The 14,328-nt window shown below is 24.4% G+C and overlaps 4 protein-coding genes across 7 annotated transcripts; 2 read left to right on the forward strand and 2 right to left on the reverse strand.

Moving 5' to 3' along the window:
* Nucleotides 1–68: 68 nt before the first annotated feature.
* Nucleotides 69–1,381, reverse strand: LOC103570709 (60S ribosomal protein L18). Its single transcript, XM_008548537.3, has 4 exons — nt 1,273–1,381; nt 1,047–1,133; nt 501–707; nt 69–424 (listed from the first exon to the last, which is right to left on the reverse strand). Exons 1-4 carry the CDS (start codon nt 1,273–1,275, stop codon nt 155–157), a joined length of 567 nt encoding a protein of 188 aa, XP_008546759.1. The 5' UTR covers nt 1,276–1,381; the 3' UTR covers nt 69–154.
* Nucleotides 1,382–1,771: 390 nt separating this feature from the next.
* LOC103570708 (sphingosine kinase 2) lies at nt 1,772–8,029 on the forward strand. 3 transcript variants are annotated; one of them, XM_053739130.1, is made up of 8 exons: nt 1,772–2,285; nt 2,774–3,313; nt 5,764–6,115; nt 6,255–6,686; nt 6,764–7,014; nt 7,102–7,206; nt 7,286–7,425; nt 7,486–8,028. In XM_053739130.1, the coding sequence occupies exons 2-8, from the start codon at nt 2,779–2,781 to the stop codon at nt 7,672–7,674; spliced, it is 2,004 nt and encodes a 667-aa protein (XP_053595105.1). In that variant the 5' UTR covers nt 1,772–2,285; nt 2,774–2,778; the 3' UTR covers nt 7,675–8,028. The 3 variants fall into 3 exon arrangements, with proteins under 3 accessions (XP_053595105.1, XP_008546757.1, XP_053595106.1); XM_008548535.3 differs by having other exon boundaries at nt 1,840–1,864; nt 7,486–8,029; XM_053739131.1 differs by lacking the exons at nt 1,772–2,285; nt 2,774–3,313 and adding an exon at nt 3,510–3,868 and having other exon boundaries at nt 7,486–8,026.
* Nucleotides 8,030–8,978: 949 nt separating this feature from the next.
* LOC103570707 (ankyrin repeat domain-containing protein 54) lies at nt 8,979–11,180 on the reverse strand. 2 transcript variants are annotated; one of them, XM_053739102.1, is made up of 5 exons: nt 10,640–11,180; nt 10,224–10,552; nt 10,056–10,113; nt 9,729–9,990; nt 8,979–9,638 (listed from the first exon to the last, which is right to left on the reverse strand). In XM_053739102.1, exons 2-5 carry the CDS (start codon nt 10,452–10,454, stop codon nt 9,206–9,208), a joined length of 984 nt encoding a protein of 327 aa, XP_053595077.1. In that variant the 5' UTR covers nt 10,455–10,552; nt 10,640–11,180; the 3' UTR covers nt 8,979–9,205. The 2 variants fall into 2 exon arrangements, with proteins under 2 accessions (XP_053595077.1, XP_008546756.1); XM_008548534.3 differs by having other exon boundaries at nt 10,224–11,180.
* Nucleotides 11,181–11,573: 393 nt separating this feature from the next.
* Nucleotides 11,574–14,033, forward strand: LOC103570706 (phosphoacetylglucosamine mutase). The gene is made up of 6 exons (XM_053739172.1): nt 11,574–11,940; nt 12,021–12,684; nt 12,829–13,110; nt 13,227–13,384; nt 13,463–13,771; nt 13,832–14,033. Exons 1-6 carry the CDS (start codon nt 11,846–11,848, stop codon nt 13,968–13,970), a joined length of 1,647 nt encoding a protein of 548 aa, XP_053595147.1. The 5' UTR covers nt 11,574–11,845; the 3' UTR covers nt 13,971–14,033.
* Nucleotides 14,034–14,328: the final 295 nt, after the last annotated feature.

A 14,328-nucleotide genomic window follows, 5' to 3' on the forward strand; every position in this document is an offset into this window, starting at 1 on the left:
TCTTTTTTTTTTTAATTATAATGTAGAAAAGTAAAATATAATAAACTAATAATAATAATAAAAAGAAATATGTAGCAACATTATTTATTTACCAGCAATTAATTATTTTACTGATGTATATAAAATAACACTGGTAGATAAATGTAGTGAATGTTTACTTCTTGTATCCACAACTGCGTCTACGTCCACGAGCCCTTTCAAATTTCCTACCCTTTGAACGTACCAATGGTTTTGTGTGTGAGTGTGGAACTCCAGGAGCTGGTCCAAAGTGTTTAACGGCTTCTCTTGCATTACGACGTCCTTGCATAAGGACAGTCTTACTTCCAGTAGGTGATCTCAACGCCAATTCATCAAAAGTTATTACTTCACCTCCGGCTTTAAGAATCCGTCCACGTGCTTTATCAGTAACTCTCAGCGCACATACCTAAATTGTAAATAAAAAAATTTGAAAAATTTATAATATATATATAATGATAAAATGAATAAATAAATAAACTTACTGTCAATTTTGGACACTCGAAAATTCTGGCGTCATCAGTAACGGTACCAACAATTACGGCAATACAATTTTCACGATGAGGTTTCTTCATAAATCTCACAACACGGGCCAATGAAATTGGTGGTTTGTTTATTCTACTCATAAACAAACGTTTAAGAATAATCTTGTTAAATTTTGAGCCAGTACGTCGTGCTAAGAAACGGTACAACTAAAATTCAAATTATATTTAATTATAATTAATAATTTTTTTATATAGACTTGATTATGTATCAGCTAGTATAAATGATCTTGTAAATAAATAATAAGACCAGAATAGGGAAACTGAGTTTATTCTAGCGAACATTCAAATTGAACCAGTTTGTTATAAAAAAAACTGACACAGAGTGCAGTTCGCAATAAAAAAAAAGCTAACATTATATGTAATCCTAACCTACAAATTGTTGTTATTTAAATAGTAACAATGGTGGAGTAAGAAAAACTTAACAAGCGCAATTTTATTGTAATTATTATATATATATATTTAATTAAGAATAAACAATTAAAATACCTTTACAAGGAGACGTAAATATATATCTTGCGATGCAGGCTCAGTACGGCGAACCTTTCGATCATGTTTGTGATTGATGTCAATACCCTATAAACAAAAATAATTAATTACATTATTAAAAAAAATTATTTTTTACACAATTGTTGTATATAATTAAATAAATAATTAGATACTATCACGATGTTTAAGGATATCAATGTAAATTATTTAAGAGTAAAATATATACCATTTTGACAATGTGGCGCGACGAAGCAAAAGGTGAAAAGTTGGTGAAAAGGGAAGGACGCGTACCACGCGTACCACTCACCAGAGTCCCATTTGGTCCACTTGGTTTAATTCACTGCAGCCAAACTTTAAATATTAAATAGAATTATCTGGACAATACAGACAGCGCTGCTTGTATTATTCACATATTAATTTGTTGTTATTTTAATTAATAATAAGCGTATCAACAAACTCACCAAATTAAAACTTGATTGTTTTTTTCATTTAAATAAATAAACAAATAGATTGTTTAATAAATTATTAACTTTTGTGTTTATAATAAATTTTATTTGTATGAAAAAAAAATGGTTTTAGTTTAAAATTTCCCGCAATTTAAGAGTTGTTATTTACTGAAGATATACTGTCGGCGATATTGTCAGTGGTAAGAACTAAAAAAATAAATATTATAAATTAGATACATATTATTCACATGTAAAATTAAGTTTTTGTTTATATTCACTAGATTACGACACTTTTACATTATGTCTAAGTGATTATTAATATTAATATCTCTATAAAACCGGTTAAAAAGAAATACATATTTATGAAAACATGTAAGATCACAAAATAAGCATAGATGGCTGTTGCTATACATACAGCTAAACACTAAGTGTAAATAAAAAATGATGTGTGATCTGTAGTGTCTGTATTGTCTTGATTTTTTTTCTCCAGTAAATATTCTGTGTGTGTGTTTTTTTTTTTGTACTTGCTGCTGCTGCTGCTGCTACTGCTACTGCTGTTGTTGTTTGCAGTTTGGTTTGGAGTCAGTTTGTAGTAACACAAAAGAAGCCCATGAGAAAAGATTACATTTTTTTTCCTTTATGTAAAAAAAAAAAAAAACATTCTAATTTACTAATTATTTTACTTGAGTAATATAATTTGTGTTGATTTAAAAGTTGAGAATAAATTATGTGACATTATACATCTATATTTAATATCTCATGAGATGATATTATATATTTACTAAAATTTAAAGTTGGTTTTATAAATTTTATTAATACAAACTCTGAATCTAGTTTAATATTATAGAAAGTACATATCTGATGATAATTAAAAAAAAAATAAATAAAAACAAGAATAGTTAAAAAGTGCCTTGCACCCCTTTGAGATTTAGTTCAAGTAGTATATCACAAGTGATTATATTCATTACAGTGTACAAATTTTTTTTTTTTTTTTTTTTTTTTTTTTTTTTTTATTAATGTATGTATTACTTTTGTGAATGATATCACGTGTTAGCTTATCAGAAAATAAATTTTTGAAAATGTATTATATTAACTCGTCAAGTGATGAAAAATTTTTCTTTACAATTTACATAAATTTTTCTACCTTTAAATTATTATGACTGCAATGCGTTTATAAAATTTATTATTTTTATTTTTAATTACACTATATTAACATTTCCCGCTAAAATAAATTAAAATTAAAAATTAATAAATAATCGGTGATTAATATAAATATAATAGATATAATGGATCAAGAGTCATCACAATTACGATCGAGTGCTTTACTTGAGGAAACATTTTATATAACATCAAAAAAAAATACATATTATCGAGTAAAATTGACAGAAAAAGGCTTAAGTCTTGAAAAAGAAAGTAATGGTGCAACTAAAATAGAGACTATTTCTCTTGGTGATATTATTGGGTGTAAGTGTATGCGATCTAAACGTCGAAATGGTGCAAGTTGTGCTTGTCGTCCAACTATTTCAAAGCCTCAAATGAGAGATGTTCAAGTTAATGAAACATATAATGTTTGGGACGAACTTGATACTTCTGCATATTTATATATCTATGCTTATACGCTTAAAAAACCACGTGTTAAAGGAGCTCTAAGACGTGAACGCACAACGATTACACTAAGATTTCGTAGTTTTGATAAATATCAAGACAATCTTAGAGAAGCCAGTAGATGGAGACTTGCTATTAAATGTCTCATTAAAAAAATTCCAATACCAAAAAATTTGATGAGTCCAACTCACGGAAATTTAGATTCTTTATTAAAAGGTATATATATATATATATATATATATATAACTATAATTATTTTTTCATCACTTCACCTCTGTCATTTTTCATATATTCATTTTAATGTAATATAATTGTATGAATAATTTTATGCTGTCTAGCCAATCGGGTGAACGAAAAAAAAGCTTTACATACATTTCATTTTTTTTTTTTTACCTTTTACATTACCACCTGGATATATATGACGTAGCTAATTGAATGCCATTATTAGATATAATAAGAAAATCAAAATACAAAGAATTAATGATGAATTTTAATCAAACTGGACTTTTATCTCTTGTCGTATGAGCCAAAACAGATAAAAAAAACACACTACATAGTTAGTTTCATACATATATACTACGACATTACAATATTGGTTCTAATGATTTTATTGCTCTTTTATAATAAAAAAAAAAGGGTGATAAATTATTTATTGCGTTAAAAAATTAATAAACTTAATTTTTTCAAGAATTGCAAAACTAAAAATTTAATATTAACAACAGATACATATATAAACACGTGTGTGCGATTAGCACGACACGAAGATGATTAGTATGTATATTATATAACTTGTACAAATACATTTACACATATACATTACAATATATGTACATATAATTGGCAGCCACTGATAGTTTATTAATTATAATTGGATAAAAGAAAATTAATATAATTTTTTTGATTTGTCATAAATTAAATGAAATTAAATAATAGTAGTTAAAGTATTAGCCTTCTGTTAAATTACATCCGTTTATTTTTATCAATAAAAAAATTCAATTTAAAAAAAATCATATATTTTAATTTACATAATTTAATTAACTAATTAAGTTTTTTATTTCGAGATGTTTTTTTTTTAATTAATATATACAAATACATATGAATATAAAAAAAAAAAAAAAAAAAAAAAGTTTTTTCTTTAAAATAATACAATATGTATACTCCAGGTATCTAATAATCCAGGAAAAAAAGTTTTTATTCACTGTTTAAGTACAACAATAATAGTCCTATTGGTTCATTTGAGAATAATAAAGAGAGAAACAAAAAAGAAAAAAAAATCCAGACTCCCCTTAAAATTACTATTATTGTACAGCATAATATTTTTCACACATACATTCATATACCTACTGTCTTGATCTATTTTTCTTCTATTGATTATTATATCCCATATGATAATATGATGGCTGCTGATTTACCAAAACTTTGCAATACAAGAATAAAGCTAGTCAGGAAAAATACGTTCTCGGTATTGTTCTATTATGACGTAAGAGTATACGTATAATATATAATGTATTAAATTTTATGTTAAATAATAAGTATATACGTTTGATCTTAAGAGGAAAAACGGTTTATTTACGTATATAAATGCATAATTTATGATTTATATTACTATTTAATTTTTAATTTTTATATTCAATCATGTATTATATTTATATATTCTTTTTTTTATCCTTTTTCTGTACAAAAGTATTGAATAAAAAATAGTTAATTATTATATCTCAGAAAAATTAAGATAGCTTAAAAAACGACTATTACATAATATAAATTAATCTAATCATTCAATAATTTCTTATGATGATAACTGAACATAAATATATGTATTTTATTTACGTACGGTGGTAAATATTTATGATGACGTAAAGTTTAAAAGGTCAAAGTTTATTTTAGTAATAATATATATACATATATATTACATCATCAAGGTTGTCTATGAGATTCATTCACGAAAAATATATTATATTATATCAATATAAATGAAGATGAAAATTATTGAAAATTCCTTCAAACAAGAGGTTAAAAATAACTTTCAAAATGACTATTTAATAATCTTGTACAGATCAAACCACTAATTTATAATTGAGCGTACTTTTATATTTAAAAATTTATGAAAGATTACTGGCCTAAGCTATACTAATAGCTAAAAACGTAGCAGATTAACTGTTACAATATATGTATTACGAGAACGTATCTTCATATTATGTATTATCTATTATACAGATATATTGGGTATTCTCTTGGGATGTGACCTTTGTGATGTTAATTTAATTATATTTTTGATTAATTTATCATTTACATAAATAGTATACCTAATTTTTTATTGGTAAGTATATTGCAGTAAATATCAATCGTTAATTACTCTTTAACGACCAAGTTTTTCAAGTTGTTGTCATTCTTATACATATTAAAAATAAAAAAGAATCCGTTCTGAAGATGTCAATTATACTATACCAGCCAATAATATATATATATATATATATATATAATCTACATAATAAACGTCCAATCTAAATCCATTAAAAATAATAATTGTTAATATTATAATAAGTAGATATATTCTTATATTATTTGAATGATATTTAATAACAATAATATTAATTGTTTTTATCATTTAATGAAATATTGTGTAAAATTGTATAATATATAGATATAGTAAAATTTTTTTGTTATAGCTTGTTCGAGTGAAGAAAAAAAACTTTTAGTCTTTTTAAATCCAAAGTCTGGACCAGGGAGAAGTCGGGAAACATTTCAAAGAAGAATTCATCCTATATTATCTGAAGCAGAAAAACTTTATGAGGTTTACATTACAAAATATCCAAATTATGCGAGAGAATTTGTAAGAATAAGAAATATTTATCAATGGAACGGGATATTATGTGTTGGAGGCGATGGGATTCTGTTTGAAGTTATAAATGGTCTTTTAGGAAGATCAGATTGGAAACGTGCATTAGAGGAGCTTCCTCTTGGCATAATTCCGTGCGGATCTGGCAATGGTTTAGCTAAGTCAATAGCATATGAAAAACAGTAAGTGTTAATTTTATTTATTTATAATATTATTAAATAAAATAATAATATTTTATGTAAATTAATAATTAATAATTAATAATTAATAATTAATAATTTTTTTTTTTTTTTTTTCTTTTTCTTTCTTTTCTTATTGCAGAGAACCTTATGATTCAAATCCAATGCTTATTAGTGCATTATCAGTTGTAAAAAATAAATATACACCAATTGATTTAGTACGAATTGAAACAACAAGTCAGATTCTTTATTCATTTTTATCAGTAGGCTGGGGTTTAATTGCGGACATTGACATCGAGAGTGAAAGACTCAGAGCCATTGGTGGGCAACGTTTTACTATTTGGAGTATAGCCAGACTTATAGGTCTTCGTATTTATAAAGGAACAGTTTCATATTTACCTTGTGATAATAATAATAAGGTATCAACACAAACTGTAATTAATGAAAATAATAAAACAAATGGTGGATTTTTATATGACACTAAAAATCACAATGATAATGATAATATTGATATTGTAAAAAATAATAATGACATAATAACACACTCAAAAAGTTATGGCGATAATCTTGATCGGTTGAGTATTATATTAATTGATAGTTTATTATTATTTTTATTATTATTTATTAATAAATAATTATTGAAATTATTAGTTATTGTGACGGCGTTAAAGAATCAAAAAGTTACCATAATGTTCTTGACTCAGTAACAAGTGATATTGGTGATATATATCTCGATGATAATAATGATGTCGTGGGTGAAAATTTATCACTTGAAACAGAAATTCAAAGTCGTACTCGATTAGATAGTTTTTATTCAGCAACTTCAAGAAAATCAACATATTACAGTACTGGCTCTGCTTCTAGTTATCATAGTATGGAAGATAGTGGTAGTTTAACACCAGGTTAATCTTATATATATTTATATAAATATAAAATAAATAATTATAATATTATTATGATAGTCAACTTTAATGTAAGATGTTTTTAAGATGGTGAAGATCCTGATACTGTATATAATAGAATTATGTATGGACCATCTTCGAGTCTTCCAGCTTTGACCGCACAACTTCCAAATGATTGGATACAAATAAAAGGTATTATATCAACAATTAATGTATATATCTTTATTTTTATTTTTATTACAACTTAAAATAATAAATTATTTTTATTAAGGTGAATTTGTAGCAGTTCATGCAAGTTATCAATCGCATATTGGTGAAGATGGATTTATTGCTCCTAGAGCTAAACTTGCTGATGGTTTAATATGGCTTTTAATTATTAAAGCTGGTATTACACGAACTAATCTTCTCCAGGTATATGTGCAGATTATAATTTTAATCAATTCTATATACATATGTATATTATTATTACAGTTCCTTCTTGGTTTAAATACTGGTACTCATTTGGCTAGCAACGGAGTAGATATGATTCCTGTAAAAGCATTTCGTATTGAACCAGAAACAAGTGTGACTGGTAATATGACTGTTGATGGAGAAAAAGTTGATTATGGTCCGCTACAAGCCGAGATCTTTTCATCTTTAGCAACAGTCATGAGTCCTTGACTAGAACCTTGAGTAGAATTTTAGTTTCTCTAAGCTCACACATATTAATATTTATGGCATTTCGTAAAAAATATTGTAATAAATATTTACATTTATTTTTACAATGGTTAAATTCAAACATCAATTTATTATTATTATTATTATTATTATTATTATTATTATTATTATTATTGATAATATTTATAATATAAATAAAATACATATATTCCAATATCATATTGATAAATAATATGGTATCAATTTTAATTTTAATAAGCCAATATCTTTATCAAAAAATTTATATTTGTAAATATTGTACTTTAATCATCGAGCTGATAATCATATATGATTTATATTATTCATTTTGTAGATAAAATAATAGATTTCAAAAAAAAAATATATATATATATACTAAATTGAGTACTCAATTCACATACTAAATTTATTATCAATACATTATTAATTTTGAGTTAGCTTAAAAATGAAATTTGGTTATTGACGAATTTATTAAATAAATATATAATTTATTAAAATTAAATGTCAATTTAAATAGTCTAAATATTATAATATATATACTATTATTAATTATTGAAATTTTATAAATTTTATTTTCAAGTATTAGTATTGTTATGCTTCTGCCGTCCTATTTAATGTAAAACAATATTATTATGTATAAATAAATAAAATTTATCAATGGTGATTATTATTTTTTTTTATTTATATATAACCTCATTGTAATATGATTTAACTAAATATTTACTTTTTTTGTTGTTATTTTTATTTATTTTTCTATTACAATATCTATATGAAATGTATTATGTTGATTTTTCAGTTATCCTTATGTTAACGCACAATGTAAAATAATTACATGTTACATATTTACATTTTTTTTGTTATTGTAAAACAACTACAAAATAATATAATATTTTATGTTTACTTTTTTGAAGAAAAAAATTTGAAACAAAACAAAAATATTAGAGTATAATTAGTCATAATATATATATATATATATATATATATATCTATTAAAACAGTACTAGTATTATTATCATAATTATTTTAAATACAAAATTGAGTATTTATTGTGATAGTAGTAATAATAATAATAATAATAATAATAATAATAATAATCCACTGTTAATTTGATGACTTTAAATAAGTATCTTAAAAAATATTCATACTTTTGTTTTAAATATGATACTGATATATATTAAATATGACATTTTAAAATTTTATCGCTTTTAGTTAATCTATATAAATTATGATAATTTATTTATGAAAGATAAATAAAATTTGGAAAATAAACATAATAAAATAAAAATACGTATCATAAATATTATTGTATATATGATTTATGAAAATCGATTACAAGTCAATAATAATAATAAGTTAAAAATACAGTCGGACTTGGTTATAAGACTATTTGCTGTCTTTTTTATAAGCCAGGTATCGCCATAGTTAGAGAGAAAAACTAATAGTCCAACAACGAGGTCCTACTGTACAATTATTTTAGAAGAAAAAACAAAAAAATATTTGTGTATATATTTTATTTTTAATTTGTTAAACTCAATGAATCGATACTAGCAAGTAAATCTTTTAAATCATCTTGAACTTGATCAGTCGTATTAGACAGTGTAATTCTTGAGCAAAAAGAACTAAGTGTTTCAATTTGTTGACGGACATCTTTTTGTTTCTGTAAATAAGCCAAAAGCATACCGACAATTTTATGAACTTGATCTTTTATTTTATTCATATCTGAACCATGGCAATTTTGCAACATTCGAAGTTTTGTTTGAGCTAACTGTAAAGGGTTATATCCATGACGATCTGATGATAAAACATCTGTTCCAGCTTTTAATAATAATGTTACCACAGATATTTTGCTTGTAACTGCAGCCAAATGCAATGGTGTATTGCCTATGCAATCAGTTTGATTCGGATTAGCTCCATAATCAAGCAAAAGTTTAACTATTTCCGTATAACCTCTAACAAAAAAAGAAAAAAATAATAGCAATAATATATGTTTGCTACTGTTACTGGAAGTAAAATAATAATTATTATTATAAGAAATGTACCTGCAAGATGCTAAATGAAGTGGAGAACGTCCTGAGTCATCGTGATTATTTGGTGATACACCTTTTTCAAGTAATCTATTAAGTAATTCAATATTATTAGTTGCAGCTGCTAATCGCATTTGTCGCTCCCACGATGAACCATAGATACTATTTTTTAGATGTCTTGGTTTTTTTATTGGAGACCATGATAAACCTATTTTTTTTTTATATTTTCGGTTAATATCTTCATATGGAACGAAACTATCATTCAAGTTTAATTCATCTAATAAACAATAAATAATTTACTTATTTAATAATAACAGAGATTAGTTTTATTGTTATTTTTACCTTTTCGTAATGACTTTGGTGTAATCCTAAAATTTGGTGGCATTCTAAATTGTAATTTCTACAAATAAAAAGTGTATTATTATTATTATTATCATCATCATCATAATCATCAAACAAATAATATTTATTTATAGATATAAATATAATAATAAAAATGATACTATTTACTTCAGATGATGGTGAATCATTTGATATTAGGTTTACTAAGGGTTCCGATAAAGCAACAACTCCTGATGTATTTCGTGATAATAAGGAATGTAAATTATCAGAATGACAATCAATGGTTGTCGTCGCTGATGCTAAAGATTCTAAGTCAGCTTGTACTGCTGTTGACTCTAATTGTTGTTTATGATTTGATGTCAAAACAAACTGTTTGTCTAAATTTACTGTACTAGACATTATTTTAGCAACATCATTAAAGGTCTGATTATTTGATTGATTATTTTCGGTTTGTGCACTATCATTGGAATCATTTCCAGTCTCAACACCTGAATCTACTGATGTCATTTTAACATTTGCACTATATTTCTTTTAATATTTATTTATATTAATCACAATTAAATATTTTTTTTTCTTATACATACGCTCTTTTTTTTTCTTATCTTTTCTTTTCTTTTCTCTTTGATCTATATTTATGCTCTGCGTTTTACACTTTCTAAATTATTATTTATTTATTTATTATTTTTTTTTTGTATTTTTACTAAAACATTTCATTAATACTTATATCCACAGAACTATATATATATTATTTAAATATACGAATCATGTACATACTTTGAGTATGTGATAGTTTACAATAAAATATGTATAATATGTATATAAATAAAACAAGTAAACAAATTTCGCAGCATCTACATCATTTACACATCACCGTCTTCAACCATTTTTTTTTTTTCTTAATGCAGCTGTAAGCTATGGGCGTTATGGGTATTAGGATATATTTTTTATTTCGTCTATCTTATTTTGGGGATAATATAATTATCCTGCCATGTATTATCTAATTTTGGTATTGTAGAATTTTACTGTCATTTACACACCAGTCAATTTTTTATTTTTTTTTGTTTTGTTATTGACATCTATAATAGCTATATAGTATACATACGTAGCATTTACCTCCATAATGATAATCAGACAATGCTGCCACCAGGTGGGAATTCGCACAAGGAGGTATTAGCTCCACTCTCATAGTCTGTTCAGATTCTCCGCTTAGCGCACTGGGGTTCTTGCAATATGCCCGGGAAAGTTTAAATTCATAATTAAATTTAATTAGTGGAAAATAAGTGAATTACCAATTAAAAAAAAAAATATATTAATTATCAGTGTATTGATTAAAGTTAAATTTAAGTGAAACAAATCTTAGTATTTCAAATCGATCATTAATAAATAGAAATTAACATTAATTTCTATTTTCCACTAATTAAATTTAATTATGGATTTAAACTTTCCCGGGTATATTTCAAGCACCCCAGTGCGCCGAGCGGAGAATCTGAACAGACCATCAATGAAAAAAAAAAAATAAACAAATAAATAAATAAATATCCTGTATTCGTGTAATCTGTATGATGATAGAAATAAATGACAAGCTGGAGAAGTTGAATTGAGCTGAACAACACAAGAGACCTTTCTCTTTCGTATTTTATATTTTTATTTTTAGGTTCCTTTTTTGTACTTTCTCAACTATTACATATCTATATCTTTTATAAAAGTTTAAATAATTTTTTATTGTTGCTTTAAATATTTGTAAAAGTACATAAATTAATTGTAGTTGATGATTTTTTAAATAAATAATAATGGATTACTCTGAGATTGACCATATTTCACAAACTTGTTTTCCTAACAACAATTTAAAAAATATACAATATGGTACAGCAGGATTTCGAATGAGGTAAAAGTTAATAATTATTGTAATATTTATTATTGTTGTTATTATTATTATTATTGTTATTATTATTATTATTATTTTAGAGCCGAATTATTAAATCATGTGGCTTATAGAATGGGTATTTTATCAGTTTTACGTTCAAAATTTTTTAATGGTGCTGGGATTGGATTAATGATTACAGCTAGCCACAATGAAGAACCTGACAATGGTATTAAAATAGTTGATCCGGCTGGAGAAATGTTAGAATCTGATTGGGAGGAGATTGCAACAATGTTAGCTAAAGTACAAGATACAAAATTGATTGAGACAATAAAAAATATAATAAAAGATAAAAATATTGATGAAAATTCATCTGCATCAGTAATAATTGGTAGAGATTCTAGAGAAAGTGGTTTAGCATTATCAAAAGCAGCTATTAAACCAATTGAAATTTTAAAAGCAACAGTTAAAGATTTTGGAATAATAACAACACCTCAATTACATTATTTAGTTGTTTGTACAAATAGTAATGGAGTATATGGTGTACCAACAATAGACGGATATTTTTATAAATTGTCTAATGCATTTATTGAAAGTCAAACAATTGAGAATAAAATTAATAATAAAAAATATTCATATACTAATCAACTATATATCGATGCAGCAAATGGTGTAGGCGCTTTTGCGGCTAAAGAATTTAAAAAACATCTAAATAATATTATTACAATTAATATTTTTAATGACGGAACAGGAAAACTTAATTACAAAGTATTATTATTATTATTATTATTATTATTATTATTATTATTATTATTATTATTCTATATAATTTGTTTTTCTTTTCTTTACTTTTTTTTTTCTTGGAATTTATCGATTCAACGGATTTTATTTATTTTTTATAAACAATAACAGTGTGGAGCAGATTATGTTAAAATTTATCAAGCTCCACCTCTTAATAATCCTTCTAAATTAAATATAAAATGTGCAAGTATTGATGGAGATGCAGACAGACTTGTTTATTATTATGTTGATGAAAATAGTAAATTTAATTTACTTGATGGAGATAAAATAGCTATTTTGATAGTTAGTTATTTCAAAGAACTTATTGAAGCAAGTGGATTATCAATTAAATTGGGTCTAGTTCAAACAGCTTATGCTAATGGTGCATCTACTAATTATGTTACTCAAGTTTTGGTACTATATAATAATTAAATGTTTTTTTTTTTTTTTTTTTTTTTTTTTTTTTTATATTTTCTTTTTTTAATATTTAAAATTTAAATTAATATTACAAATTTTTTATTTTATAAAAGAATGTACCAGTTGCTTTTACGGAAACTGGAGTGAAACATCTTCATCATCGAGCTCAACAATTTGATATAGGAGTATATTTTGAAGCTAATGGACACGGTACTGTTATATTCAAAGATGAAATTATTAAAATGATTACAAGTTCTACTTTGAATAAAGAGTAAGATTTATTTATTAAATATTAATGATACATTAAGTAAATTAATAATATTAATTATTATTATTATTATTATCACAGAATTTCAGATCAACAACGTGAATCTGTACTTAAATTATCAAGCTTGATTGATATAATAAACCAAACAGTTGGAGATGCTTTAAGTGACATGTTGGTAGTTGAAACAATTTTATATGCAAGAGATTGGGATATTGTTACTTGGAAGGAGTGTTATATAGATTTTCCAAATAGACAATTAAAAGTTAAAGTCAAAGATAGAAATATCATTAAAACTACTGATGCAGAAAGAATATGTGTTTCACCAATAGGATTACAAGAAAAAATTGATGAAATAGTATCTCACTATCCAAAAGGCCGTTCTTTTGTTAGGTATGTTATTTTATTACTATTATTATTCAAAATAATAATACATATAAATTATTTATCCAGAGCTTCAGGAACAGAAGACATTGTGAGAGTGTACGCAGAGTGTCAGGATCCAATTGATGTAGAAAAATTAGCTGCTCAAGTATCTTTAGCTGTTTATCAATTTGCAGGTGGTGTAGGTGAAATACCAATTGCAATATAAATTCATTTTTAAAACCGCATTTGAGTTATATTTCATATGAAAAATAAATCTTTTTTTTTATTATTTTTATTTTTATTAATTTTATTATAGTTTCAAGGTATTACTTCCATTCTGACTGCCGAATGACATTTTTTAAAAATAAAAATTAATTACGATAATTACAATATAATTTTTATCTAAAAAGTTTTTTTTTTTTTTTTTTAACGATTGGTTTAATGAATATTATATATTTTATAATCGATAATAATTATAAAGTTATAATTTTTTTTCCAATAATTGTATATGATATTGACAATAAATAAATACAGATTACGTATTTTTATAAAATAAATTTTAAAAAAGTATAAAAATTTTATGT

Source organism: Microplitis demolitor, chromosome 5 (genome assembly GCF_026212275.2).
Source record: "Microplitis demolitor isolate Queensland-Clemson2020A chromosome 5, iyMicDemo2.1a, whole genome shotgun sequence".
Taxonomy (NCBI): Eukaryota; Metazoa; Arthropoda; class Insecta; order Hymenoptera; family Braconidae; genus Microplitis; species Microplitis demolitor.